Genomic DNA, 16,501 nt, shown 5'->3' with positions numbered 1-16,501 from the left:
TTCGTAAAGCCAGAAACTTAAATTTGTTTCGTTTTCGGAGGGGCAGCTATATTTTGCAAAGAGAACAACTGTAAGCTACTTTTTTCGTTATGCCAATAACAACTAGTAATTGAGGAATTAAATTCCGTTCCCAATTATGCCTGTAAAAGAGCCCAAGACGATCTGAAAACACAAGAGATTTTTAAGCATTTTGCTCAAATTTTTTCGTTGGTTGCCCATGTTTTAACGTCAGAACACTTGGCAAATGAATTAAAGACTGTAAACGGTTTGTTGGTAAAAACAATGCATATTTTGATGGCAATTTTACCATTGGGAATTAAGGAACCTTTATCAGGTCACAACTCAGAACAAATGAAATAAAAATATCAAAGAGACTATGGTAAAGGAAACAAAACATAGATTGATGCTTGTTTGCTTAATTTTAAGCAAGCACTTAAGAGAGCTTATTTTCGTTTTTTTTTTTGTCCACATCCGCACATGAGAGTTGCCGCTTACAAGAGGTTTCAAAGTTAGACTTTTAGGACATATCCCGGAACGTAATTGATGTTTGATTAGGATGGTTTGATTCTTTTCCAATTTTCAGATCAAAGTTGGACAGGTTGGGTTGGAGACTGTTTACATACAAAATACCACCTCTACCGCGACCAAACGTATTCTCCTTAAATGACAATATAGCCAAACCCAACGGAACCAACTAGCGTTATCATTACAAATTTTATGACACAAGTTCCCCAACATCATTTTTATTTCTTTCAGCTGAGTGAGCATTGATATCAACTGACAGCATTAACTTTCATGTCTAACGAGCAAATGTCGTGCTCCTTACCTTTTAACTAACAATTATATCTGCCTTATAGCAACTAACAACTAACTCGGAATAAGGCTCACAGTTGTTTGATTTAGTATTCTTCGGCAGGCTTTTCGCAAAGAATGGTGGGGCTCTTGGGAGCCCAATAACCCGTCATTTCGCATGGGGCGTCATTCCACTTTCCTGGCTGTCCAAAAAAGTGCGCGCAGTTCTCTTTTCCCTCGTAGTTATTAGGTTCCCCTTCTCCCCAGTTCTCGTACTGTCCCTCCAGTGGAGTGCCATCAACCCAATACCACTTGGAGTCATCAGTGCTTCTCTTTAGCCCAATCCACGCTTTTGTTTCAGTGACCGTTCCCTTTCCCATCACCAGTTCGTAGACAAAGTCGTTTTCTTCAGCTGAAGTGATGACAGCCAGGTCTCCTCCCAGGTTTTGACAAACTGCTCGAGCATCGCTCCATTTCGTGGTTATGGTATCATCGACGTAATAGCATGAATTTCCGTCAAACTCTCTCCAGTAGATTGGACAAACTGTAAAGCAAAATACAAGAGCTTCGTTTTATTTCCGTTCATCGCATCTCTTCTGATCCCATCTAATCTCATCTCATCTTATCTCATCTCATCTCATCTTATCTCATCTTATCTTATGATATCTTATCTCATCTCATCTCATCTCACCTCATCTCATCTCATCTTATCTCATCTCATCTCATCTCATCTCATCTCATCTTAACTTATCTTATCTTATCTTATCTTATCTTATCTTATCTTATCTTATCTTATCTTATCTTATCTTATCTTATCTTATCTTATCTTATCTTATCTTATTTTATCTTATCTTATCTTATCTTATCTTATCTTATCTTATCTTCTGTAACTGGTCTTTCGTTTTCCTATTTTTAGTCGATCTGTCAAGTATAAGATGGTTTCTGTCACCATGGTCATCACAGACGTATACATTTAATGACATCATTTTCCATCGCATCTTGGTCCTCAGCATTGGTAGGTTAGTTGATGGAAAAGGACATTTACCAATTTCCTTTGCAAGTGACGACACACGATGAACAATGGATTTCTTAATAGAGAGTTTCGCGCAATTTTCTCTTTTGATGTAATATATTAACCCAGAGGAAGAGTGTTTCCTCCGATTTTCAAACAGCGAGAAGTAGATTGAAAAAACGAGGCACCGCCGATTTTTTTTTAACCAACTTCGAGGTGTTTCAAAAAAAAGAAAACACTCTTTCGAGTGTTTGATATAGCTTCTCAAACTATTGATAATTCTTGGAGAAATTCAAAGCAAACGTTCACAAAATTTTATGATATTTAAGATCACATTTCTAAACCTCCTTCACGGTAGTGATTTGCTTTGTTTTGGCTTAATGAATTGTTAATGAGTTAGAGAACCTTAATAACAATTGCTATAGGTGGAAACTTAAAATTCGCGTCTTTGTATCTGTTCTTTTTCGATAACAGACGTTCTTGATTTAAATGCTCACTTACACAATAATGAACACTTTATTTTTATTAACCACCTGGACAGAAAGGACAAATAATTCCTGATGACCCTTCTTTGACATTTTTAAATTTTACTTTCAACTTTTAAAGCACTAAATGGTATGGCACGAGCTTATATTACTGATTTAATCAATGTAAGAGAGCACGCACGCTATTCACTGCTCTCTAATTCAGGCACTGTTCCATTTCATCCGGCAGGGAAAAGGAAAAAATCCGTTGGTGAGAGATCTTTATCTGTAGGTCCGCCTACACTGTGGAACGTGTTCCAAGCAAGCCTTCGCGGTGTTGATTCCATTTTAACTTTTAAATTTTGACTCAAAACATATCCTTTTAAAGTTGGCTTTTAGCCTTTAGCGCTTAAATAACTATTTAATAGTAAAATTTAGTTTTTCGTAAACATTTAGTGTATTCTAATATTGTAATGCTCTTTTGACCATTGCATGTTAATTAAAAAGGTAAATATAAATATTAATAAATTATATAATTATGAATTATTACTCTTATTATTACTGTTCTTATTATTATTATTATTATTATTATTATTATTATTATTATTATTATTATTATTATTATTATTATTATTATTACTATTATTATTATTATAAGGCTGTTCGGAACGTGTTTTTCCCTTACAGTTTAAACTATTCTTATTTTTATTTAAGAGGAATAAAAAAGTGTAGCTTATAAAGTTGTTCTTTATTTGAAAGACTGGAGTTGTTCCACAATGTATTTATAGACCACCTGTCTGTTTATCACATTTTGGAAACAAATTTAGTTCGCGACTTGCCCAGGCATGTCCTATGGACAACTCTTTCTTCCTTTTGATTTTGCCTGTACCAAATACACATCAAGTGATACAACAACAACAACAACAACAACAACAACAACAGCAGCAGCAGTTCTTTACAAATTCAGATAATTATATGACAGTGTGGCTTGGGAAAAGATTGATGCGGTGTGGGAAGAGATGGATTTAATGGTTAATTATTGCGTAGTGTCTCCTGAGCGACCTCTTTCAGGTCAGATAGAATAAGTGTGGTGTGTTTCTTGAGAAACAGTGGAAGTCGATGTTTAAGATAAGCAAACGAGGAGAGAAGGCCAACTGCTCAAAAATACCAAGTCCATTGCCCAAACCCAGGAAGCCTTACTTAAAAGAAGCCGATTGTGATGGTCTTTTCCAGAGCAAACCTGAAACATGATAAATTTACTAAGCAAAGAGGCTGCAGAAAACACGTCTTAGAACAAAAACCATAGGTACTATTATTGCGACGAGAAGCCAGACTGCGCTCAAATTAAATCGCTTCATAATCAAGAAAACAAACAAACAATCAAACAAACAAAAAGCCAATGATCAGAAGATTTCTCAAAAAATAAGAACAGTTGTATCTTTTGAGACGACAGGCGAAAGTGTGTGGAGTTGATTTTGTTATGGCTAACTGGCAGTGGCGGAGGTTATAAACGTGATTGACATGCAAGCACAACAAATTGACAGCAAGTGCTTAAAGTGTCTTAAATTTTGTTAGAAAGATGAGAAAAGTCAATTGTGCTTTGGAATCTGTATTAAGAGCGTTGGTCTCGACAAATTATGGGCTTAAGAAAGATGCGCAAGACCGTTGCCAAAATGATGCTGTTGCAGTGGACCAGCGAAATCCACATCAGCGCCTTAGAAGCAAAGGGACACTGGGCCACGCTTGAAGAGTTTTTGAAAGTGGCAGGGCGTTATTTACTATGTTACGAGGGCGTGCTGAAATCATGTAAAAAACTGTACCTATCATTTGCTACCGAATATTTAGTCATGTATTTGCTTATAAAAGTAAAAGGCTCGAACCCGATAACATATTAGTATTATTTTAATTACCGTTTCAGTGGTGAACAAAGGCAAGTCTAACAGTGGGTTTTAATACATACCTTAAAATTGAGTTACCGCGCTTGCGCTGTGGCCATGGCTGTCATGAAGTGAAATGAGAACGACCTATTTTTCACTAAACCTTTATAGAATGGAAGCTAGATTATTAAATTTCCGCTGTGAAGTCTTTGTTTTCGATAAATTCCAGCCAGTTTAGAAATTGTCTGGACAGTGCAAAATAGAATATATCCGGACCATTTATAGTGATTAGGTAAGAATTGCAATCACATTTAGGGCCCAGTTGCTCGAAGCATGGTTAGCGCTGACCCGGGTTAAATATCATGACAACCTATAGATTTTAATGGGTAGCGCTAACCATGCTGCGAGCAACTCAGCCCTTTTCGCTAAGTTTTGTCAAACCCAAACATAGTTTTGCTGACAATTCCCAAACGTTAGACGACGATGTCTTTATCAAATTTAACATGACTGTGAAGGTTTAAAGATAATAAATATCATGTTTTAGGATAGTTTCATGAGATTATCAGTTACGTGACCACACCTAAGGCTCAGACTTTGTTATTCCGCTCCACAAATCTTACTATTGCTTGTTTGTCTACTTACCTTTATCTTTGCACGACCAAGAGTCAAAGGGACAAGCTAAGGAGAAAATTATCAAAATTAAATGCTCGATTCATCTCAGGCCTGCTGTGAAGACTAAAAGACACTAAGTAATATGTTTTAGGATAGTTTTGTGACGTTATCAATTACGTGACCACACCTAAGGTTCAGACTTTGTTATTCCACTCCAGAAATCTTACTAATACTTTTTTGTCTACTTACGTTCGTACTTGCACAACCAAGAGCCAGCGGGACAACCTGGGGAGAAAAATTTGGAAATTAAATGCTTGCTTCATCTCAGGTTTGCTGTGAAGGTTAAAAGACACCAAGTATTATGTTTTTATTGGGAGAAAGTCTACGATGTAGGAATTTGTTTTGCTTTTCTATATTAAGCCTAGTTTTTGGTTTAAAAAAAATAAAAATAAAAAACACTCAGACCACACTGCCAACCAATGAGAAGTAACACAAAAAACAATCGATACTTGCCTGCTCGAGTTTTCCTTCGCTTGACGATGGTCTCATGTATTTGTTTCTAGTTCTGATTGGTTCATTTCGCTGTCTGTATTTTATTATGATTGATCAGAGTAACAACATTTTTGGTTTAGTTTAACGATTCTCAACTGAAAGCCACTCGATTTTATCTAATATATGTTTGAATCAATTTAAGTGACAAATGAAATCATAACTGCCTGGTACTGCTTTTAGTTCTCTATTTAGGCTCAGGACAGTACAATCTTTCGACTTCTCTTCCAAACCTTAATACTCCGCTCTAAATCTATTAAGAATATTTTTTCTCTACTTACATTCACTAACACCGCTCAGAAAACCGCAAGTACTGTCTTTATTTCCAAGAGAATTGGGAAATTCTGACTGCACTGTAGAAATTGAAATAGCAACACTTTATTAACGTTATTATCATGTCTTAACAAACTCCTAAATGACATATAAATAAAGACAAAAATTTCTCTTATGAACTTTATTATCTCTTTCTTTAACTCTTAACCATATATTTTTGTGTACTTACACCATTTCATACAGTCTTTAGTGTTCGCGTTAAAATCACAGCCTGCAAATCAAAATATACTTATTAACTTTTCTTTCTTTTAACGTATCCCTTTTCTGCTCTCTTTTCACTAATCCTGGCCTACTTCAGGCTTTTTGAATTGAAAGTGCAATACTTTACCTCAACATCATTACCACTGAAATTGTCGTCATCGCTGTTATTTTTATTATAGCATAAGAGAGGGCAAAAAGTACTAAATACTGATTGCTCATTACAGAAGACAAATTCAATGACATACAAATACTATCATTGGTGTTGTTGTAATTATTGATCGTTTTCGTGTTAGTGTTAGTGTTAGTGTTAGTGTTAGTGTTAGTGTTGGTGTTAGAGTTAGTGTGAGTGTTACTGTAAACGGATGCAACATGTTTGATGTGACATTTGTACTCAAAGTTCTCGGATTAAAAACTGCTACTCAGAATCCCTGGAAAACATTCCCGCGGTACACGGGTTTGCCCAAAAAAATTGCGCGAGACGGATCGACCTCAGTAACGGAACATCTTGCTTTTTCTGGTCTTACACCTTTGCCCTCTCTCTTTCATTTCGAAAAAACAAAATCGTTTGTATTTGAGCTTTGAGAGAGATTGATAGATTCAAACTTTGTTCCTTTTCCATCTGTAGCTTGAAATATCACCGGGCAATGCGCAAAGAAAATCATAATAAACCATTGCCATAGAAAAAAAGATAGCGCAAAGTCAGCTTAGTGAGCATGTACGCATTAATTAATGTTGAACGAATGTAAAATTTTTGTTCATCTCTGAGAACTAAAGAATATTAAACGATGTTGAAGACGATGTTTGATGAAAAACAAACTTCCTTCAACATGATCACTCCTCATGCAAGATCGTGCAACATGGTGGCCAAAGAAGTGCAAAATGTTCCATTTAACAATGTTGGACAATGATACATCCGTTTGGCCGGGCCTTAAGTGTTACTGTTCCTGTTACCGGTACTATTACTATTAGTGATAGTGTTATTATAATTTTTAGGGATACTATTAGTGTTGATATTAGAATTAGTATTACTCTAACTGCTACTGTTACTGTGAAGGCTGGTCTACACGTTAGACGCAAGCATAAGCATAAGTGCAAGCAAAACGCAAGGAGAAGAAAAGGAAATCGTTTTTTTTTTTTGCTTGCGCTTATGTTTGCGTCGTTGCGTCGCCCGTGTAAACCGGGATAACGCCAGCATAAGCGCAATAGCACTGAAAAGTAATCACAAGTGGTCAGCGGAAGTGTGTTCTGTTTTTAAGATGGTGGTGTTTACCTCCGCCATCTTGGATTTAAAATTTTGGCGCCAAAACTTTAATATACTGCGCCTGCGTATGTCACCTTGTGCTTATGCTTATCACACGTGTAAACAACCTTATGCTTATGCTTGTGCTAATGCTTATCCTTGCTTCGTACGAATAAACCAGCCTTTACTGTTTGTTACTGTTGCTGCCACTGTTATTGTTGTTAATGTTACTGAAACTTAATGTCACTGTTACTATTAACGTCTGTTGCTGATAGTAGTACAGTTACAGTTATTGATTTTTAGTTTTAGAGTTACCTTTAGTGTGTCTGTCGCTGTCACTGTTACTGCTATTGTTATTATGTTAATGCGTTGGAGTTACTTTTACTGTATCTGTTAGTGTTACTGTTACTGTTAGTGTTAATGAGCATTTATTAATTTTGGAATTCAAAATTATGCAGAACTGTGTGCTTGTTCCATTTTTTTCGCTGTTTTTCTACATTTTTTTTTTCAATTTTGATAATGCGAATTGTGTCGATATAATAGTGTTTTGCGGCATGAATGTACCATGTTCTCTTTTTGTTTTTCTTCGCATTTGATAGTGTGTCCTATGTGAGCATATAATTGAAGAAAAAATAACTTAATACTGGATAGGGGTAAAGTCAGCTTGTTCTTGATTTATGCTGACGACGTTTACCGAAATGCCTTTAAAATAACTGGAATGCAGTTGATCACCCGTACCCCTTTTCTCTATCTGTAAATAATATTTGTTTTTCCACTTACATGCCCTTTTGCAGGTTTTGCCTCTACAGCCTGTGGAAAAAAAAGGACAGGAGTAATATAGAAATAAATTATCTTATATTATTCTATCTCTACAAATCTTATCTCATCTCATTTCATCTCATCTCATCTCATCTCATCTCATCTCATCTCATCTCATCTCATCTCATCTCATCTCATGGCATCTCATCTCATCTCATCTTATCTTATCTTATCTTATCCCATATGTCAGGGTCAGGGTTCGTATGCCATCTCATTATATCTTATTTCAACTTGTCTCATATTTCAAAACCTTAACTCCTCTTTTAAAGTTCCATTTTTTATTTACATCTTACCTACTCTTATGTCATCCCATCCTATCCAGACTTACCTATTGTAAAGTTAACTCTGGTTACTTTTATCGAAAAGAATTAAATATTGTTTTACATCGGTAAAAAAAAAAAAACAACTTTCGCTAGGTGAATGTGTTGTTAGGTTTGTCTTTATTTATCGTCACTTCATTATTCTTTTATTTAATTATTAATAACATCTTCTTGTCTGCTTACACTCTCTAATGCAGTGTCGAATATCGCAAGTTTCCTCGCGGGTAAATTTCGTCTGCACTGTGGAAAATTGTACGATATCGATTAGTAATATTGAGCTATCGTAGCAACATTTAATAATATGTATATTTCACAACTTACAAAAATATTTTTCCTCAGTCTTTGACTACATGTAATATGCATGTCGTGACAGAAGATCTTGGAAGGCATTTTTCAAAGATCATTTAAGGGAACCTCCACTCCGACAACAAATTGATGGTCAATTGTGTCTAAATTATAAATTTCAATTAGAGGCGACGTTCAAGTGTGCTAAAAATTGGGAATGATTATCGCCTATTTTCGATTTTAAATTTCCCGGACGCCGCCTTCTTGGATTTCATAACGTCATACGGTTGCCGCTATTGTCAGTAAGCAGAAGTTCTTTTGTGTGAAACAATTGAGCAACCGTATTAGGTCATGAAATCCAAGATGGTGGCGCCCAGGAAATTTAAGATGAAAAATAAGCGAAAATCAAAATCTGTTTTGTCCGACACGGAAATGTTATTTTCATATTTAAGAACGAAATTTGAAATTATATTGTATTTTCAGCAATTTAGCATTAATTTATTTCAAGAGTGGAGGTTTCCTTTTAGGTGTCCTACTAGGGTTTAAGGTCTCACACGCACTGATGATGAGGCGAGATTTAGTAATGAATCAAAGCGCACTCGAGCTGACACAGGTTCATGCAAAACAGTGAACAAATCAACAACACAACTCAAATACGGCCATGAAGTACAAAACGAAAAAAATATTTCCAATAAAAATTTATCTGTAATAGATTTAAAAACCAAAGTATTGCTTTTTGTGTCTTCAAAGATAACTGAGATTTGTAATTTCCTTCAATTAGTCCTTGGAAGCAATTCCCTGTACATGCCCAAGCTTGTGAACTTGCAGATTCCTTTACTAAAACGTTAGTAATGTCCGTGAAAAAGCGAACTTTTATCTGGTTCTAATGACCTGCACAGAGCTTTTAAATAGTTTGCGCTTTTAAATAGTTTGCTCTACTTATGAAAAAAAATTTTAAAAAAGTTAAATAAATAACTAAAATAAGCCTGCAAGTTCTTACGAAGGGTCAAAAAATAAAACCAATTTGGTTTTACCAGGCTTTTGTTGCCAGGGGAAAGTTTAACAGAAAAGAATGCCTTAAAGCTATTCACGGAAAACTCTGTTTAAATCTACCCAATAATAGCTCTTATTGCAACATACAAAGTATCAAAATGAAAATTTAGGAAACCGACTGAAATTCCTCTTCACAAGCTATTCAGGCAGTACTATCGGGCTTATTCAGTTCATGATTAAGCCTATGATTTAGTGCGAGTGTTGAATATAGATATCTTTCATATTACGTACTTTGAGACTTTACAGGTTTCTTTGCCTCCATCGCCACCGGCAACATGATGAGAAGAAAAAAGAGCATTGTTGTCTTCAATACCATCTCTGCCTCTCCTTAGCAAACAAACAAAAAGAGAAACAAAAAGACAAGAAAACAATTAAGGATAACTTTTCAATAGAGACTGGCTGATAATTTCTTATTATTTATTCTTTATATTGCCCATGTTACATTTCCCTGTTACCAAGACAATTTACCCTCGACAGTTAAAGATGTTTTTGAGCCTATATTTCCTTGATTTTAAATTTGCAGACAAGCAAGCAATTAAATATAACTTTTCAATTGTCACTGACTGATAATTTTTCATTATTTTTTCTTTATATTACCGATGTTACATTTTCTGATACCAAGACAATTTACCCCCCACATAGATCTGCGAAGTGTTTTTGAGCCTAGATTTCCTTGAGTTAAAATTTACAGACAAGCAAACAATTGAATATATTTTTTTTTTACAACTGTTTGGATTCATCTGCTGATATTTAAGTCTAATATTGATAGTTTATTACTTGTTATTACAAGTTTTTCCTCATACAGGATTGTTTAAACTGAAATCTAATATCCAGTTGTCTGCTTATTTCATAATGCAGCATTCAATTTGTTTTAAATGAAATGCTGACTTTTAAAGGGGCACTGTCACGGCCATTGTATTGATGATACAGAAGCAGCCAATGGAGGATTATCTGTTCTCAAAACATTACCCGCCTCACAAATTCGAATTAAATTGTGAAGAAGAACAACTAGTGTTTTCTTTAGCCATTGTCCACCTCAGACTTTCGCAAAAATGAGGAACTTATCCTTTGTATTTTCAGAGGAGCAGTTAACGTCTTTAAAAGTTCGAAGATAGGCCAGCTACCATGCCAACAGCATCTGGTGAAGTCAGTTAATAATCTTTGAAAAAAAAAGTTCCGCAATAATCCAATTATATTAGCATACCCAGATTTGCCATTTAAAGGCCAAACAATAATGACGCGCCGGAATACAGAAAATAACCTTTAAACTATTATGCGTTTAATACTCTCCTTGAATGGCCCTCAGTGATACGGAAGGTATTGGTCATTTGGAAAATTCACATTCTTATGGTATCGTCAGCTAAAATTCTATAGCGACGAGTTCACTTACTACAGACAGTAAAAGAAAATTCAAGTAAACATCTGATTTGTTCTAACGTCCTTCCAAAACAATTACGTCAGGAGTAATGTTTTGTTTTATGTTGTTAAAATGATCTAATGTAGCTGTAGCAATTACTGACATCTTATGTGGTGGTTGTTTGTCAGGTCATACATGAATTATTGTTTGTCAGGTTATTTACAATCATCTATCGGGCTCGACTTTGTTTCTTGTTTAAAACATCGCTTTCCCGGCATTAATCCCACCTTGTTTTACTAATCCGGCTGCTACATCTCCGACAAAATGTAAAATAATAACAATAAACATTCTTTCCTCTCTCCTCTCAAACCTGCGTCCTACTTAAACTAACTAGTTATGCACCTGTCTCGCAACAACTTTACTGAACATCTTTTCTCAAGCATTTACACTGTCAAATAGTGACCTTTTTGATGAATCTTTAATTAACATTTCTAGTGGTGTAACATCTTCAGCAAAATAGTGCGACTGCCCGAGAACATCTCAGAAATTAATCGATTAGAGCACATCACCACAAAAAAAATAATTGGCACTACTCGAAATAATGTCGGCTTGGTTTAGATGTTATGGCTTAAACGTTACTGTTCTGTACTTACCTTTGATATCCTATTCTTAATGAGATGTAATACTACCGTTGTTCACTTTGGTGGGAAAACAACACAACCTGGTAATGAAGAAATTCTCGTTATGGTCTTCTGAAGTTAAACTGATCCTTGAGGTTCCGAATTCCGAATGGCAAAGTGGTCTTCATTGGCCACCAAGATATAACGAAGAAGGTTTGGCTAATTGCTGACGGGTCACTCTGCTATTGACTGCCTTTGACTTTAGACATTTATGATTGGTTACCAACAATCTAACTTTCAAATTAAAATATTGACAACGCGTGGAATTCACTCCTTCCGTTTCATTCCCATCGTGCGTTTAGTCCTCTAACCGACAAATTCCTAAAAGATAAGTATCCCTCCAAGGTCAGGTTGGGGTAAACACGCTCAGAGATAAAGGTAATCAAGATAAAATCTAGATATCCAAAGCATAAAAGCAAACATTACGGCCCAACATAATGTAATTTATATCAAGGCATGGTGTTCACGTGATAATCCGGTGGAGGTGGGCCGTACCAGGTGCGGATAGCACCGTAAGTGTAGCCAATGAGCTTAGAGCAAATGTTAAGCGTGGTTATGAAATAGAAATTTTGCCGACGTAGTCTTCCTTCTTCTCCTCGCCATCAGATTGAACAGATCCCCAGAAATCTCTATAAAAGTCATAGTTTTCGTAACGGCAATGCTTGCCATGCCGCTGTTCGGGGCTATTCTGATGCGCAAATCCTTGCACTGGGTCGTTGGAAATCTGATGCTTTTAAAGTCTTTTTGAGGTCTGAAGTTCTTCAGGCGAACTAACATGTTTTGCACGTGGGGCTTTTTCACGCCTAGCCTTTTAGCATGGCCATTATACAGAATGTTAGTTCAGACAGGGGCTGCTTTAATGCTGTCACCACCCCTTTTGAATTTGTTAGACATTCATTTAAAAGTCGGGATGCCTGTTGAGTCGGTCAGACACTGGGCTGCGACTCGGCTCGCATTTTCGCTTCTTTCCTGCTTTTAATTTTATTTCTTTTGTGTTCACTTTCGCTATACCTTTATTGACTGTGTTATTCTTTATGTATTTCCGTTGCCCCAACGGAGCAACGTTTACGGGCTTCAGTTGTTGTTATTGTCCTTAATGAAGACCTTTTGCGTTGGTCAGTCATTGGGCTGCAACTCGTTAGACCTGTATCTTTCGGTCTCAAGTGATTTGTCACTTTTGGGCTCTATCCGCAGTCGGTGGGGATGCCTGTTGAGTCGGTCAGACAATGGGCTGCGACTCGGCACGCCTTCTCACCTCATTACATTGCCATTTCCGTCGTTGAGTGCGAGCTTTGTTTTTTCGTTGGGGCTTCAGCCACATAGTGTGGCTTGCGGCGAAATTTTGTCGACTCATTTATCAACAGGAGATTGTACTTTAATTTTTATTGCTGTTTTATGAGTTTGATAATTTGTTCAATTTAACTTGCCACAAACCGTGGCTAAGTTTATTCCAACAAAGTTGTCTATTATTCTCGCTTCTAAGAAATCTGCTGGTAGCTGTGTTTTCAACAAAGCTCGCGCTTTAACTGCCGCTTTTGTTTAATGATAACATGCCTCGATATAAAAAGGTTTTTGGCTAAATTTATTCACAGTTATTAAAAATATATGTCAAGGCTAAAGACTAGGAGACCTGTGCACCTCTCACTTCCCAACCATTTCGGAAGCAAATTCGCTCTTCGTGATCATTCCCCGTTCATTCATAACGTCGACAAAATTCAGGGACCCAAATGATGTATGGAATTCAATTATTGTTTTACATGCACTCCCGCTAATACTTCCTATTGTGAACATGATTTTCATACAAGAAGTTATGACATTGGTAGGACAGGAAGGATACTAAGCGACCAATTTCGTGAACACATTCGAGACGTTGAACAAAATGGAAAAGATGCATCCAAGCCGGTCGCTTGGCACTTAAACATACCCAATAATTCTTACCAACAAACGGCAGTCTGCTTTTCCCTTCATCATGGTAATAGAGAAAGCCGCTTGCAAAACGTTTACAACAAAAATTTATCTTCCAAATCGGCACTCAGTTATTCCACACGGAATCAAAAAACGCTTTTTAAACGGAATAATGAGCTTTTTTTGGCCAAAATATCCAAAACCAAAATAAATTGGAAATGTAGAGTTCACGAGGCTTGACCTTATTTGGATAAACAATAATGTGATCCATTAATTTTATCCCCAACACGTAATTGGTTAAAACGCGTCACGTGACTGAATACGCCCAGCTAAGACCTCAGAAATACCCGAGTGATATTCCCCAAGTGATATTCCCCAATTCTCAAAAGTTCAAGGCATCAAGTTTGCAATTAAAATGGATGTTAAGATGGGAGAACTGTTCGCTTTTGTAACATAAGTAGCAATAAACCTGCTGGTCGATAAAGTAGTAACAGAAAATATCAAAAAATCAATTTCATACGCTTTAAACATTTTTGACGGTAAGCTATTGGTAAACGCCTTTTTTTTTTTTTAATTTTTAAAGTTCAAATACTCAACCTCGTTGAAAGATATTCGCTGTGTTCAACAGCCCTTGAGTAAAACTGTTACCGAAAACTTATGAAAGACGAAACGTTTTAGCACAATTATCATTCTAGAGTACTGAATAATATGACTATAAGCGATAAACAAAGAAGGGAAGACCGAAAGAACTTTAAATCGATAGCAAAATAAATGTCAAGGCCTGTATCGAGGAAAAGAACAAAATAAGCCGTTTCCCGCAGGAAACAAAAAGGGCTATTGAAGAAATGTATATTTAAATAAAAAAAGTTATGGCGGCTGTATTTCGGCTCGGTTTTTTTTTTTTCGGCTAACGAGAAAATTAACGCCTTTTAAAGACCATATTTACATAAGCAAACGCAGCATGGTGTGTTTGGATAATTTAACTGAAAAGCTAAGTCGCGAAAATTTTTAGATAACGGAAACTTATTCCTCGAATTCACAGGCAGTTGTTGGCCGGTTTATCGACCTTACTCCAAATTTTTAACAATATCTGCCTCTCCATCGAAACGAAAGTACTTAGTTTTCCACTGTTATGGAATGTCGAGATGACGTTAAGCCGATGAAAATTGTAGATGCTTACACTCAAAACTATATCTGAATTTCTAAGGCGATAATGCATTCCGAAAAGATTTCCACCAATGAAATGATGGACAGTTGGGTGGTTCGGGCTTTTTGCAACAGCATTGCGCAACGTTAAGTTTACCGAGCATTTATTTATTTCTCTTTTCTTTTTTTTTTTTTTCAAACAATGTGATTTTATATAATTAGAGTAACAATGGTTAGGTTTACGACTGTCGGCAAAACAAAATTTAAAAAAAATTATAATAATAAGAGGAATTTATCTTGGTTAGAAGGGAAATAATTTTCGGCTAATAAGCGAAAGGCCCCAATAACTGAGATATTAAACCACAGCATTTAAACATAACCAATGATTTTGACAGTCGAAATAACGTGCCCTTAATTAACATGTTATGGCCAAAACATTATGTCGTAGTTCCTTTGATATCCTACTCCTGTTTAAGATTAAAACCACCGTAGCTCACTTTGCTAGAAAAACAGCTCAATACGTGCGTGCGCGTACGGTTTTAAATAATTTCTTAACATTAAGTAATAAGAACGAAAACTCGCCGCTCCTCACTCGTTCCGAAAAGATCCATATAAACACCTATGACTATAAACAAAAGAGCTGTCCACTCGGTCGTTCAGCTGTTCATCTCATTTCGCGGGTTCGTTCACTCGGTATTTCGTTCGTTCGTTTTTGCCGGCGAGCGCTCGGTGGACCGTTTGTCCGTTAACTCGATCATTCGGCCATCCGTTCGCTTGGATATTCGTTTGCTCGGGCTTCCGTTTGTTCGTTCGTTTGCGTTTCTGGTTTGTTCAGTTGTTCCTCCGCTTGCTCAGTTCTTTTTGCAATCCATGGGCATAAATATGTTATAAAGAATAAAATTTAACCATTTAAAAGCTATATGAAAACATTACGAGGAGGCCCTCAATTCGAAAAACAACCGTGAAATTGGCATTTGGTGCTGTTCTTTTGATCGTGCGGTCATATCCCATGTCTATATGGACAGAGAACTGAAAATTAAAACTTTAATAAAAGGTACACACTAATAGCCCATATTCAAACTAATTACAACCGTGCAATTGGCTTCTTATGCTGATCTTTCGGTAATGGGGTTAGATTGGCTTTCGGTCATATGGTTTGTCCATTTTGGCTGGCATCCATGTAGTATTTGTCTGATAATTCAGTTAATCTTTCAATGGCCTTAGTGGTTTCGGCCTTATGTTCACTCCTCTTTCCGTCTGTCTGTCCCTTCCCATATATCCGTATGGTTCAGTTGTCTCCACTAGTGCTACTAGTGACACAGTTTTTTTACAAATAAAATTGCTTTCTATATGGGCTTAATCTTAAAACTTAAAAGCTATATTAAAACATAAGAAGTTTTCCCTTCATGTTTTAATATTAAAGCTGCAACGCTATAGAGAGAGACTTCATCTTTCTCCACCGATCTGGCACACAAAGAACTTAACCTTACCTTCCGTTTATAATTTACGATAAAAAGTACCTGCTATCAATCTGATCCTTGTAACTTCCAAAAGACAATGTGACCTTCGGGAACCACCAAGAAATAACGAAGAAGGTTGGACTAATTGCTGACAGGTAACTCTGCTACTGGGTGCAAATGACGTCAGTGATTTATGATTGGTTATCAACAAAGCAAACATTACGTAACTGTCAATTGAAAGATTGACAAACGCATGAAATCAACGCCCCTTGTTCCATTCCCCTTGCCTTCACCCTTCCGTGCAACGAATTTCCCAAGGGTAAGCATTTCTTAATTCTATTAACATGACCAACTCGCATTTTAGTTCCTATAACAACGCTTCTCATGTTCTGAAAT

General features: G+C 36.3%; 1 protein-coding gene across 1 annotated transcript; it reads right to left on the bottom strand.

The window, feature by feature from the left end:
* Positions 1-727: 727 nt before the first annotated feature.
* On the bottom strand, positions 728-16,210 carry LOC146467101 (uncharacterized). Its single transcript, XM_085126336.1, has 9 exons — positions 16,166-16,210; positions 9,789-9,884; positions 8,403-8,459; positions 7,861-7,890; positions 5,809-5,850; positions 5,588-5,659; positions 5,007-5,042; positions 4,788-4,823; positions 728-1,336 (listed from the first exon to the last, which is right to left on the bottom strand). Exons 2-9 carry the CDS (start codon positions 9,871-9,873, stop codon positions 900-902), a joined length of 795 nt encoding a protein of 264 aa, XP_084982462.1. The 5' UTR covers positions 9,874-9,884; positions 16,166-16,210; the 3' UTR covers positions 728-899.
* Between the last annotated feature and the right edge of the window lie 291 nt (positions 16,211-16,501).

Source organism: Pavona decussata, unplaced genomic scaffold (genome assembly GCF_977016875.1).
Source record: "Pavona decussata unplaced genomic scaffold, jaPavDecu1.1 SCAFFOLD_138, whole genome shotgun sequence".
NCBI classification, from domain to species: Eukaryota; Metazoa; Cnidaria; class Anthozoa; order Scleractinia; family Agariciidae; genus Pavona; species Pavona decussata.
The sequence above is the reverse complement of the archived record's forward strand: the minus strand, read 5'-3'. Positions and strand labels throughout refer to the sequence as shown.